The sequence below is a fragment of the Manihot esculenta genome, chromosome 9, assembly GCF_001659605.2.
Source record: "Manihot esculenta cultivar AM560-2 chromosome 9, M.esculenta_v8, whole genome shotgun sequence".
In the NCBI taxonomy this organism is placed as follows: Eukaryota; Viridiplantae; Streptophyta; class Magnoliopsida; order Malpighiales; family Euphorbiaceae; genus Manihot; species Manihot esculenta.
The window spans coordinates 37,163,925-37,182,119 of record NC_035169.2 but is presented as its reverse complement, the minus strand read 5'-3'; the positions used below and the strand labels follow the sequence as shown (position 1 = coordinate 37,182,119).

At 35.7% G+C, this 18,195-nt stretch overlaps 2 protein-coding genes across 4 annotated transcripts; both read right to left on the bottom strand.

Annotated features, from left to right (window-relative positions):
* Positions 1-103: 103 nt before the first annotated feature.
* Positions 104-10,609, bottom strand: LOC110623035. Of its 2 annotated transcripts, XM_021767860.2 has the most exons (9): positions 10,031-10,603; positions 9,258-9,349; positions 8,421-9,121; positions 7,889-7,959; positions 3,020-3,109; positions 2,699-2,899; positions 2,479-2,580; positions 1,682-1,817; positions 104-779 (listed from the first exon to the last, which is right to left on the bottom strand). In XM_021767860.2, the coding sequence occupies exons 1-9, from the start codon at positions 10,394-10,396 to the stop codon at positions 616-618; spliced, it is 1,923 nt and encodes a 640-aa protein (XP_021623552.1). In that variant the 5' UTR covers positions 10,397-10,603; the 3' UTR covers positions 104-615. The 2 variants fall into 2 exon arrangements, with proteins under 2 accessions (XP_021623552.1, XP_021623553.1); XM_021767861.2 differs by lacking the exon at positions 1,682-1,817 and having other exon boundaries at positions 10,031-10,609.
* Positions 10,610-11,294: 685 nt separating this feature from the next.
* On the bottom strand, positions 11,295-18,144 carry LOC110623766 (ALBINO3-like protein 2, chloroplastic). 2 transcript variants are annotated; one of them, XR_002489328.2, is made up of 14 exons: positions 17,701-18,144; positions 17,461-17,567; positions 17,094-17,221; positions 15,856-15,927; positions 14,778-14,879; positions 14,115-14,174; positions 13,897-13,962; positions 13,693-13,740; positions 12,655-12,837; positions 12,508-12,563; positions 12,245-12,400; positions 11,949-12,038; positions 11,692-11,801; positions 11,295-11,588 (listed from the first exon to the last, which is right to left on the bottom strand). XR_002489328.2 is itself a non-coding variant. In XM_021768786.2 (14 exons), exons 1-14 carry the CDS (start codon positions 18,108-18,110, stop codon positions 11,432-11,434), a joined length of 1,707 nt encoding a protein of 568 aa, XP_021624478.1. In that variant the 5' UTR covers positions 18,111-18,144; the 3' UTR covers positions 11,295-11,431. The 2 variants fall into 2 exon arrangements, 1 of the variants encoding a protein (XP_021624478.1); XM_021768786.2 differs by having other exon boundaries at positions 12,283-12,400.
* Positions 18,145-18,195: the final 51 nt, after the last annotated feature.

Sequence of the window (18,195 nt, the reverse complement as noted above, 5' to 3'; positions counted from 1 at the left end):
ACTACACGCCGGGAGGTTCACGATTGAGGGAATTATGAGCAGCTATTTTATGTTCTGTGTTACGTGAAGTGCGATGATGAAAATGCAGGGACACCTATGAAACTTGAAAAAATGAAATATTCAATCTCGTAAAGAATATGCAACCAGAAAAAACCTACTTAACTACAACATATTACAAATCAGCGCCCCCTTTCCCCTCCCCTCTCAAGTATGCAAGAGCAAATCGTTCATTGCATGTTTTTGCAATTCCACAACTGAAAATAAGGGCAAGGCCCTTGAATCATTCAACCAGAAATAAATGAAAGCTCTACTATCCCTCGCCCCAACAAATTGTCCTTTGTATAAAGACCATGTTCCTGGACAAACCCAATTGCAGTACCATGTGAAAGTTTCAATCTTTGTTCCTGGAGGAGTGGCCTCAAAAATAGTCAGGTTTTGCCTCAAGTGTTATCTATCAAGTAATATTAGGACGGATCTGATGCTCAAGCGATTAGTAGACAAATAATTCTCTGAGGACCAACTCTGTAGACATTTCCAGACACTATTGACAAAGCTCTGATGGTTGTCCGAGTAGTGTGGAATAACTTCTTTAACTTGCTTTTTAACTTTACCATGCTAAGTGTGGTTGCCTGACGAGGAAGAAGAAGATTTCGAAGTTAAAGTATGAAGCAATGATTGAGTAGCAAGAAGTTTTTCCCTCAGAATGACATTGTAGTTGTACAAGTTCTGTAGATTCTTCTGGATATCAGAAATCTCTACATCAGATCCACCCTTGAATTCTGCAATACAAAGCAACAGCATTACACATTACACAAGGGGAGTGATTAAAAAAGTAGCAATAACCAGCAAATGAAATGCTTAATCAAAGATTTTGTAAAACGCTTATATCCCATCATAACTAAAGATTATGTGCTAAGAAGAAAGCTTTGAGGTGGACCTATAAATTATTTACATGCAACTAAGGTGGAAATTTACACTACCAATATACAAGATAACCAGGTAAATTATATCCTTTACTTGGTGTCCTAACACCAGGTAACCACATAATATAAGATGACAATTAAAGCCAAATCCTTTTTTGATGATGGTTACCGTTTCATATTACATTATATAGTAATTTTTTTATTTCTCTATTTTTTTTTTCACTTTTCTTTTCATCTTCTATGGATAAAAAACTAATTTCATTAAGGTCCCCAAGAAGGTCTGTCAACAAAATGAAAAAAATGAAAAACAATGCCGTAGTATAAGGCCACTATTCCACCAAAAATATTGAACACAAAACAGATATCTCTGTGATCTCTTTTTGTAACAATGGTCTATGGACATTGCACTGGGTAAATGGTTCTAACATTTTGCTTCACCCTTCCTTTCTTTGGGCAGGGGAACAACCTATGTACCACTAGCCTACACGCTTGCATGACCTTCCATTCCCCAGAATCTCTCCCCAAAAGCAAACTTTTTTCCTGGTATAAATGTATGCAACCTTTGCAATTATTAGCTAGTTCGACAAGAATAGAACTGCCCTATGTGAACCTTTTAAGCTCTTTTGAAGTTTCTGTTGCTTTACATTTTAATTCTTTATATTCTTCAGAACGCAAAATAGCCTGCTTCTGTCCTTAACAGAAAATGTAACAAGAAGGAAATAAACCAAAATGTGAAAAGAAGAAATGTCTAGTAGTACCTAGTGGAGGTGGCAAAGGAATGACATTATCATGAGTAACTGAATGTGGATGAGACTGTGAAGCATCTCCCTCACATAAACCAACTGAATGCTGTGTTCCATCATTTGAAGAGACAAGAATTTCACCTATCAGAGACTGGAAAAGCCATAAATAGTGTGAAACTTCTAAGCTGATTAGGATCAGCAAAATTTCTGCTTAACAAAATACTAGAAAATAATTCATAATCAAATGTTTTAACTACATCAGCTGGATACTTTTCATAGAGCGGACCATACAGTTTATCAATTGTGTGTCTGTGTGTGTGTGAGAGAGAAAGAGAGAGAGAGAGAGAGATAGAGAGAGAGAGAGAGAGGAGGAAGAGGAGGAGGAGAGAAGTAGTAAATAAAATGATAGAATGGAAACATTCTGACTAACAAGTTCAAAGACACCTATTGATGCAGGATTGACACCTAGAAATTTAGGAAGAAATATATATTATTTATTTCATTTAGTAAGTCGAGTTGTTTGACATTTCTAATTAGTATTTGATTATTATTTTCTTGTTTGGAATCTTAAATCCTAGAATTAGTAGGCTATAATTAAAAAAGAATTGAGATCTTTTTCTCATCCCCCTGAGTGTTCTCTTTTGGTTCTGCATCAACAATGTAATTGGTTCAATTAATGGTGTACTAGAATGGATATATGTTGTGACAAGAGAAAAGAGGTGAGAACATATTTCTTCTAAGAGCTCCATTTGCATTTGCAACACATGTAAAAATTTGCTGATAGGGTGATAAGGGGAAAAAAGCCAACATACACGTTGTGCCCCTGAATTAGGGAACCTCCCTTCAGTGTTCACTGTGCATCCAGCTACAGATGATTTCACTCTCTGTGTATGGGTGTCTCCCTCAACAACATTCTGCACAATTAAACATGAGGTGATTTAGGAAGAGTAGGGGAGAAAAAGAAGCTCCAGATAGGGATTCAGTTGAAACAACCTTAGTGCAGATAGCACAAATGCAATTAACAAAAATTACCTTTTCACTAGGTATGCTAATTCGTCTATTCAAACGGATACCATCTGTTCTCCTTTGTGATGTCCTCTTTCGTGATGATAGGGATCCATTGCCACGAACAGATGGTGCCACAAAAAACCTGCAACTGGATCCCTGTTTGCTGCTCTCAAGGTCATCAGCCCATTTGCCACAGCCCCATGTGTACATTACATATTTCCTCAACTAGTTATTGGAAGAATATAAACATATATCAGTTAGGTGAATTACAGGACCCAAAAATAAAATTGAATATCAAATTAAGTTGCCAAAGTGGAAAACAAGCTGCTTCCGCAGGGTACTCACTTTATCCCAGCGTTTTTGAGCTTTTAGCCGATGTCTTATGTTTCGCATGGTGCTATCTTCATTGCGAAGTTTTTTTATTCTGTACTCACACTACAACCAAGCAACAATAATACAATATAACTTGTATTCCTCTGATAAGTTTACTTCTTATCATAGTTCGGTTACAATCACCCACAGACTAACATAAAAGAACTTATTCTTACATTTTCAAGCATCTTTCTATTCTACACGAAAATTATTTTAGTTTCTGATGGTTGATATTACATCTGCCTTGATGAGTGTTCTTAAAAATTACGCATAAACATTGCCACCACCATCATGAGACTCTGACCACAACGTGACAAGTTTACAACCCACCTCAATCCATCGTGACTGTAAAACTGCATAGCCACTTGCAGCACTATTTTTACCACTTCCAGCTTAGGCATTATGTTACACACATGCATTGCATTTTTGGACAATCACCAGTTGCAGAAATTGCGGTACATACAAATTTACAAAGGGATTCAAACAGTAGGGCTTGTGTTTCCAAGAGGATTCAACATAAACTAGAAAGCTATCTGTTGGAACCTTATCAGTTGGCCTCTGAAGATCTACTACTCGTAATCTTTTGACATAATAATTGTAACAAAACAAGGAACAATCGGATAATATTGTGTATTTTCTTTATTGAAATAAGTGTGTTTACATACAAATTACAAGATCTTATTAAAGTAACTCTTAAAAATCCTCTATCAATCAATTAGTATAAATTAGCCTATGATTATGTAATCTCTTTTAATTATGTACAGATTATATTCACACTCTAACATTCCCCATCGAGTTAGAGTATAGATATTTATCATGTCCAACTTGCTATTTAATGCTTTGGTGAGTAGATCACTCGGTTGTTCTATTGTATTCACATAACTGGTTGAAATTAAATTTTCTTGAATTTTTTTACGGATGAAATGACAATCAATTTCAATATGCTTAATCTGATTGTGGTATACTGAGTTGGAAACAATGTAAAGAACAACCTGATTATCACTCTAAAGTCTCGCGGGTGACACAATATCCAAACTAACTTCTTTCAACGCATGATTTATCCATAGAATCTCACAAGTGGATTAAGCTATAGTTTTGTATTCTGACTCGGCACTGGATCTAGATACCACATTTTGCTTCTTATTCTTCCAAGACACTAGATTTCTTCCAAGACACTAGATTTCCTCCAACAAACACACAGTAGCCTGTAGTCGACCTTTTATCACTTTTGGATCCAGCCCAATTAGCATTTGAAAAACACTCAACTGCAATATGTTCATTATTAGTGTAGAGTATACTGAATTTGGGATCCCTTTCAAATAACATAAAATTTGTTCTAGAGCAACCCCATGTTTCACCGTAAGAGCAATGAATTGCCTTACAACGGTTACTGCAAACGCAATATCTGAACGAGTCATCACCATAAGATAGTTCAGCTTTCCAACCAACCTCCTGTATCTCTCTGGATCATCATAAGAGTCTCCGTCATCCTTTATGAGACATATATTAGGAATCATTGGTGTGTTACAAGGTTTAGCTTCCAACTTCCAAGTTTCCTCAAGTAAGTCAAGGATATACTTCTTTCCTTTGAGACAGAAAAATTCCCTTTTTAATCTTTAAAATTTCAACTCCCAAGAAATACTTAAGCTAACCCAAGTCTTTGGTATAAAAACTCGCATGCATGAAGGATTTTAGAGAAGAGATCCCTACACTATCATTCCCTGTAACGACAATGTCATCAACATACACAACAAGGAGAATAATACCAGTATTTGAATTTCTATAGAAGATCACACTTGCTTTTTTCCAACTCAAATTCTTAAACAACTTCACTAAACTTGCCAAACCATGCATGGGGACTCTGCTTCAAACCATACAAAGATTTTTTCAAATGATAGACTTTCCCATACGCTCTCTAAATGGTTGCTCCATATACACCTCCTCTTGAAAGTCACCATGTAAAAAAGCATTTTTGATATCTAACTGATGTAAAGGCCAATGCTGAGAAGCAGCTAGGGAGATGAACAAGCGAACCGAGGTCATTTTGGCCACAGGGGAAAATGTGTCAAATAGTCAACGCCACAGGTTTGTGCGTAGTCTTTAGCGACAAGACGGGTCTTAAATCTCGCTATGGAATCATTTAGATTGACTTTGATGGCAAAAATCCATTTACAACCCACATCCTTCTTGCCAGAGGATAAATCAACTAGTTCCCAAATATGATTTTCATCTAGAGCCTTGATTTGCTCAAACATTGCATTACGCAATTCAGGATGGTTCAAGGCCTCTTTAACTGTCTTAGGTAAAGAAATGGAATATAGAGAGACAATTAAGAGGGTAGAAGAAGGAGACAGATGATCATAAGAAAAAAAATTAGCAACAAAATAGGTAAACTCATACTATCGTTTACCTTTACAAAGACTAATGGGGAGGTCAAAGCCACTCGGTGGTGGATCCAATGATGAAGAAGATTCTGGTAAAGAACATGCATCATGAGGTACTGGTCTCCGAGAGTAAACTTGAACAACGGATGGTTTAACAAGAGGCTGAGTACTAAGAAGAATGTTACCATCAGATTGTGCAGTAGAAGGCACACTTAAAGAGTTCCCATCATCAGATATGATTCTATAGATGAGCCACTCATCATCCTCCTCCTGACCGGTAGAGATTTGTGCAACATGATAAAAAGGAATTTACTCGGAAAAGGCTACATCTGTTGTGATCAAATATTTGTTGTGGTCTGAAGAATAACACCGATACCCCTTCTAAAGGCGAGAATATTCCAAAAAATACACTTTAAAAACTTTAGAATCAAGTTTAATCACTTAAGGTCTGACATCCCGAATATAGCAAGTGCTACAAAAAAGACGTGGTTCCAGAGGAAATATTAGCTTCTTAGAAAACATGACATTATAAGCAGTATTACCGTTGAGTACTGTGGAGGGCATACAGTTAATGAGGAAGCATGGATCAGCCCAGAATTGCTTAGAAACTTACATTTGAAACAACAGGGCACGAGCAGTCTCAAGAATATGTTGATTCTTCCTTTTAGCTACCCCATTTTGATCCGGTGTATCAACATATGATGATTGGTGAAGAATATCATGTTGAGTCATATAAGTCTAGAATGATTCTGACATATATTTTTTAGCATTGTCCCTTCGCAAAATTTACACAGAAACTTTAAATTGAGTCTTGATTTCAACACAAAAAGCAGAGAAATGAGAAAATACTTCTAAGCGATACTTCATAAAATAAATCCAAGTCATTATAGAGAAATCATCCACAAAAGTGACAAAATATCTTAATCCAGTCTTAGATCCAACTGGACATAGTTCCCAAATATCCAAATGAACTAATTCAAAAAGAGACTCGGCTTGTTTATCGATTCTAGGACTTAAAGAGTTTCGATAACGTTTAATAAAATGACATGACTCATACTCCAGTGAAGATACCTCATACAATTGAGGACATAGCTTCTTCAAAACCGGTAAAAAAAGGATGTCCTAATCGACAATGTGCTTCGAACAAAGACACGATACTAGAGCAAGCAACAAACTGAGGCACTCATGTCTCCTCCAGAGACATGTCGTTTACCAATAATTTGCTTCGTCACAAGATCTTGAATGACACAATGAGAATGAGACAATGATCAAGAAAAAAGAAGACACAACAATTTAGGTTTTTAGTAAGTTTACTCACAGAAATTAAAATAAAAGCAAGATTAGGTAAATTTAGCACAGATGCTAGGATAGTAGAAGTAGATTTAACCTTCCCAGATCCCTCAATATTATAAGTTGACCCATCAATTATGGTAATAGAAAATGGTGTTTTATGAGATCGAAAGCTGGCGAAAATATGAGAATTACCTGTCATGTGATCTGTGACACCAGAATCAATTATCCATTTGTGTGAAGAGAAGATAAGGCAAATTTTACCTGTCTCAGCAATAGTAGCTACAAGAGTGGACTTACTACTTGTATCCATGTTAAGATTCACAACAAGAAGAGTACCATACAAAGGATCAAAGGTTCAGATCCAAACAAGGCACAACACTTGCCTTCAAATAGGAACAAAAAAATACAAACCCAAACAAGGCCTCAAACAATACCAAAAACAGAATAGAAAGGTATTGTACTATCTAAAAGAAAGATCCTGTAATAAGCAAAGCCCGATGACAGAAAAGGTACCGAAGGATGGCCGAAAATGTCGAGGCGATGTTGGAGATAAAACGAGAGGTCCAACGGACGTCCCACGCGCCTCCACTCACCAGCACGTGAAATATGCAGCAGAAATAACGAACGGCGCATGAGACCCACTCACTTGCCGCCCGATCACCAGTCTTTTGAGGATTGGCCGAAAATCCTCTTGCGCTTCTTCCTAGGGTGGTGGTGAGACGAGATATTCACCGGAAGAGGTGATTCAAACACAACAGCCTCCTTCTCTAAGGAGGCCCAGAAAAAAAAAAAATCTTAGTACAAATCTAAGAACCCAAAGCTAGAACAGGCCAAGAGACTGTGATACCATGTAACAAAACAAGGAACAATTGGACAATATTGTGTATCTTCTCTATTGAAATAAGTGTGTTTATATACAGATTACAAGACCTTATTAAGTCATTATGTAATCTCCTTTAATTATGTACAGATTATGTTCACACTCTAATAATAATTAAACAATGCAAGCTTTAACTTTCTTAGGGTTTAGACACAGGCACTACATCTGTATGCATGTGTTGCTTTTCAATAACAATATTCTTCTCCCACTGGATTTCTTAAATTATTACCAAAATAGATGACATGAAGGATAAAAAGACAGCTCTAAAAGGAACAAGAATCATACTTGCACCAAGAAGTAGAAAAATATGCCAATACTAATGCAATATAGGCCACCCAGATCTGCAAGGAAGCTCACTGCATTGAACAGAGAGTTGGGTAAGATTACAGAATTTTCACATAACTGTTCTACAAATAAAACAAGATTTTTGTAAAATAGAACATTGCATTTTTTTTTTTAAAAAGTACTAGGACACTCAACCATGTAGCTTGACCAGCAAAATGTAAGGGCATATCTAATTTTTACGTGCACATAAAAGGGCATTGTTAGGAAAACAAAGGCCAAAAACTTTCTTTTCTGTACAGAAATTCCAAATGAGATTTGAGTCTTCAAAACCAAACCAACTCAGGAACTGCAAGTGATGTCAATATTTGTGGTCTCTCTAAGTCATACTTTTAAAGCCTCAGTGGATAATGTGCAATCATATTGTCAAAAAAAAAGAGTCAAATTCATCAAAGATGCAAGCATAAAAGTGTCATCACAAGGCAAGCAAAGTATAAAAGCACAAAGGCACAAAAAGGTGTTGCATCTCACTTACCTGGACCCATTATGTTTTGTTTTTCAATCTCAACAAGATAGGCAGAGAGGTAGTTGACGTACAGTGTGGTGTTTATTAGTCCATCACTGGAAGTTTGGAGGGAGGCTTGGAGATGAGTTGCATCACGAGAAAATGAACCCGGAACAAACTCATGAAATAAAGGTTGGATGAGCCTTAGATCACGTACATTGTGGTATATTTGAGGAAACAAATTAAATTTCAATACGTTGGGATCCCTCCCTCTGAATGTAACTGGACTATCATCTGATGCACTTCCACTTTTTAGTGTACCACTAACCACACTGATATGCCTTTTATCCACATGATTTCTAATGGTAAGATTGAACTGAAAACCAACAGCACTGGCAGGAGCATTTGGAAGATCAACGAATTCCCAGGAAATATACATAAAATCTTTATTGAATTGGCAGTTATTACACTTAAAAGTTAGAGTTGGCCCTGTACTTGTATTCTGGCAGGTGTAATTCACTAAATTTGTAAGACTGACAACTTTGTAGTCAATAAAGCCAGGATTCCCTGTAACCAAATTACCAAGACCATGCAAGTTTGAACAGCTCATACTAGAAACAGTGGTTACATTGAATTCCATGTCATTGACAAAAGAAGCCAAATCGGGTGCATTTGTTGCTCTCACATTATGCACCTCAATGGTTCTCTTTGATATGATTTGATAAAGCAACCTGAGGAAAACTGAAAAGCCAAGTCAATATATGTTGACATAATAACAGATTCTGAGCAATTTATAAACATAGCACATTAGCATCAAGAAATAGCAACTGTTTGCTTAAAAAAAGGAATTCTAACATATATACTCACGCAGCAAAAAGACCAATGAATAGTATCCAACTTGCCATAGAAAAAGTTCCACCAAGTTCTGTTTTTCGCTTCACGACCACCTGCTGATCATCCTGCTCAAAAATACATAAATAAATATATAAACCAGTCAAAGCAATTCATATTGCAATATCAAGAACAAAATAAGATTGACAAGAGATACGCAAAAAGAAAGTTTTCAGATGAAATCAAAAAAGTTCAAGAAAGAAGAATTTGCCATGACTAGAAGCAATGGGTCAAACTCATTTGAAAAGCTGGGAAATCCCCTTCCTGAACCAAAAAAAAAAAAATATTTGAAGCTTAATTGCTTAAACAGAATCAGTAACGGTATAATAGATCTTCCCAAAATACCTGGCAATCATATCTGATCACCAAATAAGAAGTCAATCAAGGATTTCAAGAGCTAGAAAGTTTAATTTTTCAGTTATTCCCAAAATAAGCATCAAGCAAACAGCTATGGCCGTACAATTAACTTTCACTAAAGTAGGTTGCAGCTAGAAAAATAACAAGCAAACATATATCCAATTTAAAACCAGAATAAAAACCAATATGCAACAGCACACTAACTCTAAAAGCTACTTTTTCCCCTTGTGTAAAACACTAAAAACGCTTAACAGCAGAAAAAAAGGCATGCCATATCACCTATAAATTATCAGCATGTACAATAAAAAAAACGTTATGCTCAAAACCCATAAACAAAAAGAGAAAAGAAATCAATATGCGTGTATTATTTAATAAACATGGCAGTGAATTACCAGCCAATGCCTAGTGGCAAAGCAAACATCCAAACGACTAATCCACCACCTAATCTTAAACCAAACATTTCTACCATCACCAAGCTTCATAAACCTCAAGAATAAGCAAAAAAGAAGCCAAGAGATCAGCATAACTGAAGTAGCTTCCAAGAAGACTGCCTGCGACTGAGTAAACTTCTTGATAGAATCAAAAGAGAAGATAGTCTCCGGGAAAGAAGCAGAATATGCGATTCCGGTTTCTGTATGAATGGCAGAGCTAGCAGTGAACAAAGAGCAGGTGTTGGAGGTGCGGTTGAGGAGGCGGCCAGGTGGGCACGCGCAGAGGGTGGCGTTGTAGGTGATGAACCCTCGAGGACAGGTCGCCATCTGAGTTGAGATGGATTCCAATGAGTCTTGTTCTCGCTCGGAGCAAAGGAGGGAAAGTTTTCCTTTCCTTTGTAGGTAATTGGTAAAAGAGTTGGACCAATAAAAGGCAAAATCTAATTTTCTAAGTGTTACTTGGAAAGATCGAGGGAAGAAATGTTTTCCTTTCCTTTCCTTTCCTTTCTTTTGTCTGTGTCTTCAAGAAAAGCAAGGAATGTTCACATAGCACTCAAATTTATTCCATTTTACATTAATAAACCAAACAAATCCTAATTCTCAGCTCATTTGTATATTATACAAACCTGCTGATAAATTTTTGGCTATTTAACTGAATATTTTAGTATAAAATCATGTAATTAAAATCCTAATTTTCATTAAATGATTATGTTTAAGCGGATTTTAATGCGAAGATACTTGAGAAGAAAAATATATTATCATATAATTTCAATTTATTAAAAAAAATATATATTATTTAAGAAGTGTTTTGCTTGGATCCGTAACTAATGAGGCTGGCTTATGGGGAATCATCAAGTGTATTCCTGTTTTACTTAGATTTCTCATATTTAGTATAAATAATTTTAAATTAATTTATAATAAAATTGACTCTGATTAAAAAGGATTCTGAAAAAGAAAACAATTCATATTTGTATTTTGGTTGAAATTGGTAAATAATAAGATTTATTCCAACTTTTCTCTCACTTTGTATATTTAGGGATAACAAGGAAACAACTTTTCTATTTTACCATGTTCAAATAAGTAAAATTAATTCTCTCTTTCACCCTAATCTATTTTATTTTATATATGACTTATTTAATCTTGCGACAATAAGATGAAGCTAACGTGAGGGCTCCTTCTGTCATATTGAAATACAAGTGCCAAGTGTCAATCCACCTCTTGTATGTAAGAACAACAAAACAAAATTATTATTATTATGTCAAATAACTTTAAAACAATTGGTTTTATTATAAGGTACAATGATAAATCAAAGGAATCAACTCAAGCAAAAGAATGAACATTATCTTGTAAAATTGCAAGAGGTTAATAATCTCTTCTCCTGCTGTTGACAAGATCACTGCCAAATTCTTCGTCTTCATTCTCACATTGTTCTAGCAATTCTTTGTAAGCAGGATTATAAGCAACAGCTAAGCGTAGGTACTTCAGAGCTTCAGCTTTACGACCTTCGTTGACTAAAGCACTGAAAAAAATCCAAGTTATGCACAAACTGGTTACAGGAAGATATACTGAAGAAACAGGGCAACAAGTCGTAATCATTGGCAAGGCGGCCATTAGTTTCATACCTTGCAAGGAATACCAAACTGTTATAATAATGTACTTTGCTATTTGGATCCTCTGGCTCTTCTAAACTTGCAACTCTTTCTAGGTGCACCATTCCTTCTGCATTCTTCCCCTGTAATGCAATAAAGCAGAACGGATATGAAAAACAAACCATTTTATGTCCAAATACTTGTAATATTAGAATGTTGTTTAACAAACTTCATAATGTTTATGCAATCCATTTGACTTGGGAGATAATCAAAGTATTCCAGAGTTTCACCTGCCGTATACAGGCAGCACCAGCCCACTGAGATGCAAGAATTACAAAATCAGCATATTTAACTTCCGTTGGATGGCCATCAACAAATATCTGATGAAATCAGAAATCACTTGTGATTAATAGTTGTACAGGTTAGAGATAAGCTAAAGAAGTAAGTATAATATGGCACGTAAACATTAAAATGTGCTTAAGAAATCTATATACAAGGTTCTGAGAGGGCAGGAATGTAAATGCCATCATTCAAAGTTCCACAACAATCACAATCATGCATGGAGAAGTTCTGAAACAAGACAAACCTTGAAAAGAATGGAAGAGGCGACACAAATGTACAGACCTTGGAAATAGCATGCTCCAAATATTCTTGAGCCTCTGCATACATTTCTTTTTGCAGCATAGTCTGCCCCAAAACAAGCAGGGGTTCAATGTAGTTAGGGTCCTTCTGAATTGCCAGCCTGCGTGCAAAGGATAATTATGCAATGAACCAACCATGAATAACGTTGGTTATCTAGACTCTAGAGAGAGGAGAAGGAACAAGAAGACTAAGGAAGGAGCAAGTAACTGTAACAAAGGAATTGCTCTTTCTCTATGACCATCAGATACAAGTTGGACTGAGAGCTGTCAAGAGCGTCAAGGACAAATAAGTGAGAAAACGTTAATACCTCTCCAAAATACAAATGATGCATCAGTCTTTATTCTAGCAACTTACAGCAAGCAGTTTCTTGGGGCTTAAATTTTCCACTGAAATTTTGCCCTGTTTGCTTGGTGAATTGGAAGAAGTCCTTTCTAACATACCCAATTCTGTAGACTCTTCTGCTTCTGCCTCTGCCTGAGATTCCTTGACTGGTAACCCCAACTTTGCACGTACGGTGGGATGTTTGAGGGATAATTGCTGCACACAAGAATGTGATGCATTTTAAAATCGTTTAGAAGCTTAAAATTGTCTTAAGTTCTCTGACGTGAAAAAAGTGTTCATATCTCTTCAAGTTACGTATCTGAAAAGCCCAACCAAATGAGCAATAACCTGACACAGCATGAATGATGATGATAATTTGGTATAAGGGCACCTGACTTAACTATTGAATCCAAAGACAAATAGATCTAGATGTCTCATGTAAAAACACACAGATTTGTGCAACATAAATGACAATCTGGAGCTAAAAACCCACCAAGTTACTTGCATTCTTGGAAAATGACTGCTCATGTGATAACTCAACTTTTTTCTTCTCATGGCCTACAAATGATAGCCAGCAGGGATAAAAACTAAATTTTCCAAACCCAGATCATGTACAGTCCTTTTGCAAATCAACCATAAATCACATAATAAAAGATACTCGCAATGTAAGATATGATGTATCCAATGGAATCTATACATCTCCTTTTGCACCTCAAAGCCATTACAAAGTGCAATCATACTTGAGCATTTTAAATGGTGAGTGGTTTCTTTTCTCGTGTTACACTAACTTCCATGGCCTCAAAATAATGAAATCAGAGAACTAGCAAGAAAGAACTGAACATTAGGAACTGGCACAACACATATTTTTTGGTCATCCATAGATAAATTCTATTGAAAACTTTATGTTAAAAATGCATTAAACAATATTATCTTTTTTTAACTGAAAAATAAAGCAATAAAAGACATGCATGCCTTGTATAATTGGTACTTGAAAATGTTTATAAAAATGTATCACTCATCTCTATACAGCACGGGGATACAGGGAAATGCGGAGGCAGAGTAATGACAAACCTGGATAACACTTAATGAACTATTGGTGACCCAATAGACCAGACTTCCCTGCAAAATGGAGAAAATATAGATTATTGTCAATCTCCACCAAGGAGATGAGAAGACAGTTGATACCAAAAGAAAGCATCATCTTTCCAACTTGAATTCAAAAATCAGAATGAAGGAAAAAGGGAAGGGGGGAGGGACTGACAAATGTAAGGTTACCTGAGGAATGCAGAAGCTGATGAAACCCAGAGGCAGTGATAGAAAATCCAAATACTTCTTGTAGTACTGTAATAAGAAGTAATAAAGCTTCAACTATTTGTGCAAAATAAAATATTACATAATAAGGAAACTTATTTTCAATTATCAACCAAAATATTCAACCACTACAAGATGCGATATCCATGACATTAATTAGAAAAAAATTACAATCTACCCACTTTTGCCAGTAAGCCCAATAATCCGCCTGTTTTCTGAACAGAAAATTTCTCAAAAGAAAGCTGAAAAGAATAAACAAACAGTCAGTAGAAGCTTGCAGTTTTTCTGTGAATAACATTTGATAGAGTTATTAAACTATATTTTGCCCTCATTTATAAGATTAAGCTTGTAGGTTGATTGGTTTGTTGATAACATTGGGGTGGGGGGGGAGGAGAACTATGTTATAAGAAATCTAGCAAACATAGAGAGGAGAGAGGCATAAAAAATGCTACTACCAAAAACTGATAAATCTAGCAAAAGGGAGATATGGACAGAAAGTTAAATATACATTTCAGACGCAGCAATTCTTGCAATCATAATAAGCCACATAATCAAGAATTCCTAATTTTACAATTATGCAATACAAGCTTATGTGAAGAACTAGTAGAGAATTATTAAAATTCTAGAACATTATTATTCATGCACACTTAAGTTAATCCAATTATATTATTCCTACACCACATGAAACTGGTTTCCATATATCAGTGATTAGGATAGAACTCAACACTCTGACACTCCAAGTGCACAGCAAAAAGCAGATTATCGTTGTTACTAGAAGACCCTCTGAGGGATCTAATTACAATTCAAAAAGAAAAGGACGTCACGACTGATAAGAGTATGATTACCTGAACATTAATGTAGTGCAAAGTAGCAATCAGCAGCGGAAAGATTGGACTTAAAACACCATGAGGTAATTCAGTCAAATTCCAAAACCATAGAGTACCACCCTGTAATTAATTACACACAATATTTCAAATTCTCAATAGCAACTATAATAAAGTGAGGAACTTATAAATGCGATCAACCGTTTGAAAGAGCAGAACTCGGTTAAACACTTCTCCATGAAATTACATATTTCGCATGTACCAAACAAAGATAAATATTAGATATGTTCACATTATGAAGTTTCAAACTTAACACAATACAGTTTCCCCACTCACTGAAAACAATAGTTAATTTAATAAGACAAATACTGAGACCAAACAGGAGATACTTCGGTACCAAAGCAGAGATGGTGATTCACTTCCTATTTGCACAAAGCACAAAATAACAAAATCCATTAACTATTGAAGGAACTAAAAAGAAAAAGGAAGGAAAGAAAAGGGAGACAGAAAAGAATAGGTGGTGAAAGAAAAATAGTTAAGGAAAGATTTTATGTACACTCCTTGTGGCAAAAATGAATGAGATCTTAAATTTTAGGGCAAACCCTTGTAAATAATTGATTGAATCAGGTGAAAACTCGGTCGATTCATATAAATTCACTTGATTTACTATTAATTCTTTCCATTTAATCACAATTCAGATGCATTTGCAATTTACCCTATATATTTAAATTGCTATGATATAGATTCGAATAGAGAATCGAAAGATACAAATCAAGAATCGTAAGTTTTAGGTACATTTAAGATTTGCCGCATAGATTCAAATTGATTTATTGTGAAATTGATTTTGAATAGAAAATCGTAATATTTTGACAACAGTGGGCATCGGGCAATATTGATGTCATAAAGAAAAGAAGACAAATTCCATGTTTTAAATGTGTATATGTTGCAAGTGCTTTGCATTAATAAAATAGGATAAAAGGTTCTTTATGTGCTATTCAATGTCCCTTACACAGGTCAACACCAAATGATAAATTTCTACCAACATCAAGGAAAATAAATATAAATTTTTATAACCTATTTATTGATGCCAGTTCCTTACGCAGTCAAAGCCAGGATGATGATCCAAAGACATTCGTCGAATACTGGTCATCCACAAAAGAAAGCATGGCACCTGAAATAATTGAAAGTAACACAAGATTTAATGATAAGAAAATTCATTTTCATTCAGCTATATATGTGGTCGACTGTAGTCCAAGGTTCAGACTTTGTTGTTTCTCATGTTTGTAATAACACTTCAGTAACCTCACAGAATTCCTCCGCTTTACTATCCATAAACTATCTTCAAACCTTCATTCTTGCTATAATCACACAAACTCACAGGTGTAACAGTATAACAACTGCTCTCACCTTGCTCGTTGCCTCATTAATTGTTATAAAAGGATTACACTTATGCAGCTATTCTAAGTTTCTAACTTGGGACTAATCCTCAAGTTCCATAGCAGCATCCCTTATATCATAAAGAAAGTAATTTTCTCATGTGGTAATGGAAACAGAACCTTAAAATAAGCATATCACAATCCAGTAAAGGCCAAAGTTGCCTGCACCTATTTGTAAGCTTTTATCAATATACATTGGGTGAACAGCATTCGCTTCTTACTGGCTGAAATCAGAAATAAATAAATGAAATGTGCAACACCTAGAAAAAGGTATACAAACTGTTCTGTGCTATTTTCTTCAAAGATAAATTTAGTTCTGTTTTTATATTAGTTATGAAAAAGTAGTTAATATAGTTAAATGTAGGATCATGCACACTGGCCAACATTAAAAATAATAAATTTTCCTTTATCTTTCGTAATATACCATGGAATGAAATTTTTCATCACTCATATTGCTTCATTAAAAACTAAATAACTTGTGTTACTAAAACATTCTTGGAACGAATGAATTTTTTTCAATGTAGATTAAATAGGGTGTATTAGTAAATTAACAAATAAACTGCATTCTCAAAAAAGAAAGTGAGATAATGCGGGACGGATGATCTTTGTGAGATAGGAGCACGTGACAAGTACCAACTTCTCTTATACATGCACCAAAAGTAATAAAGTTTACTGCTCAAATTTGACACTCTCACATCCAACTGAGATTTGTTTATAATCTAGCTTATATGTGCAGATTTCGAAATTTGCTCATCTTTCATTTCTAATCCAGTATGCATGTAGTTTAGTGTTGCTAAAACTGCATAACATTCAAAGAGAACTGCTTATTCCTTAAAGACCAAAAATTTCCATCAAATATCAAAATTAATTTCCATGTGGAAAAAAAGAGTCGTCTTTGTACCTGGACAGAGACATATGCAATAAACCATAAAAATGAGGGGCAGCCAAGTGCCCTTTTTTCCTTCCGAAATAGTGAAATTTGATCTATGTAGCTCTTTCCTGACAGGAGTGGTGGAAATGGAGGAGGCACTAAGAAAAATACATATGATTTGGAAAATTAATAGCAGGCTAAATTTAAACTTCTGAAACTAAATAGAAAGTAAAAAGTGTTTTTAGAAACCATGTCATGAAAATGTCAAGCAAATTTTTCTCCTCATATTAGAAAAGTTGAAATACACACTACCAACGTCATGAAACTATTATCAAGCAATATAGTAATGCATAAACAGTGTCTTGGCTGCAGAAGAAAAGAAACAGTGAAAACTCACATTTTGGAAGTAACTCCGATATCCGCTTCAACTTGTTAAGTTGCAGAACAAGTAAAGGGAACAACAAAACTCGCATAGATACTGTGGCTGTAATAATAACTATCCACCTGCAGAATCGTTGGCAGAAAAGTAAAAAAGACGAAATTGTATTCACCTTTTTTTCTTTCAAAAAAAAAAACTTTTCTTTTCATTTACGCTTCCTCAGCAACCAAACAGCGGGTACAAACAATACGAACTCACCAAGGCAAGCCAGTGAGATCATGAAACCCATCAAGCAACGAAATCAATGCTCGAACAGGAAGAATCGACTCCTCGCCGCCAGTGCTACCCTTAACTACAGCTTCGGCAACCTCATTAACTGCAAATTCTGGAGGCTTTGACTCGACGCCAGACATGGTAACTGAGTCGGCGAAAAACTCCAAGTCGTCATCTGATCGAGTCGAGAAGGATCGATTGTTAAACAAATGAAAAGAAGTGAATGCGTTCGCGTAGTGAGGCCCGCGGGGATTATGAGAGGGAATTGGAGCTTGCGAGAGGAGCGGGGTAGGGTTTATAAGGAAGTGAGAAACATAGGCACGAGAGAGAGAGTTTAGAGAGGAGACGGCACGAGAACGGCGGAGGTGAGAGAGCAAGAGCTTGGGAATACCCATCGCGGCGAAAGACAAGAGACCGCAGCACAAGGGCCTAAGGTTAATGATAAACGTTAAAACTACCGTTTAACGACATGTCGTTTGA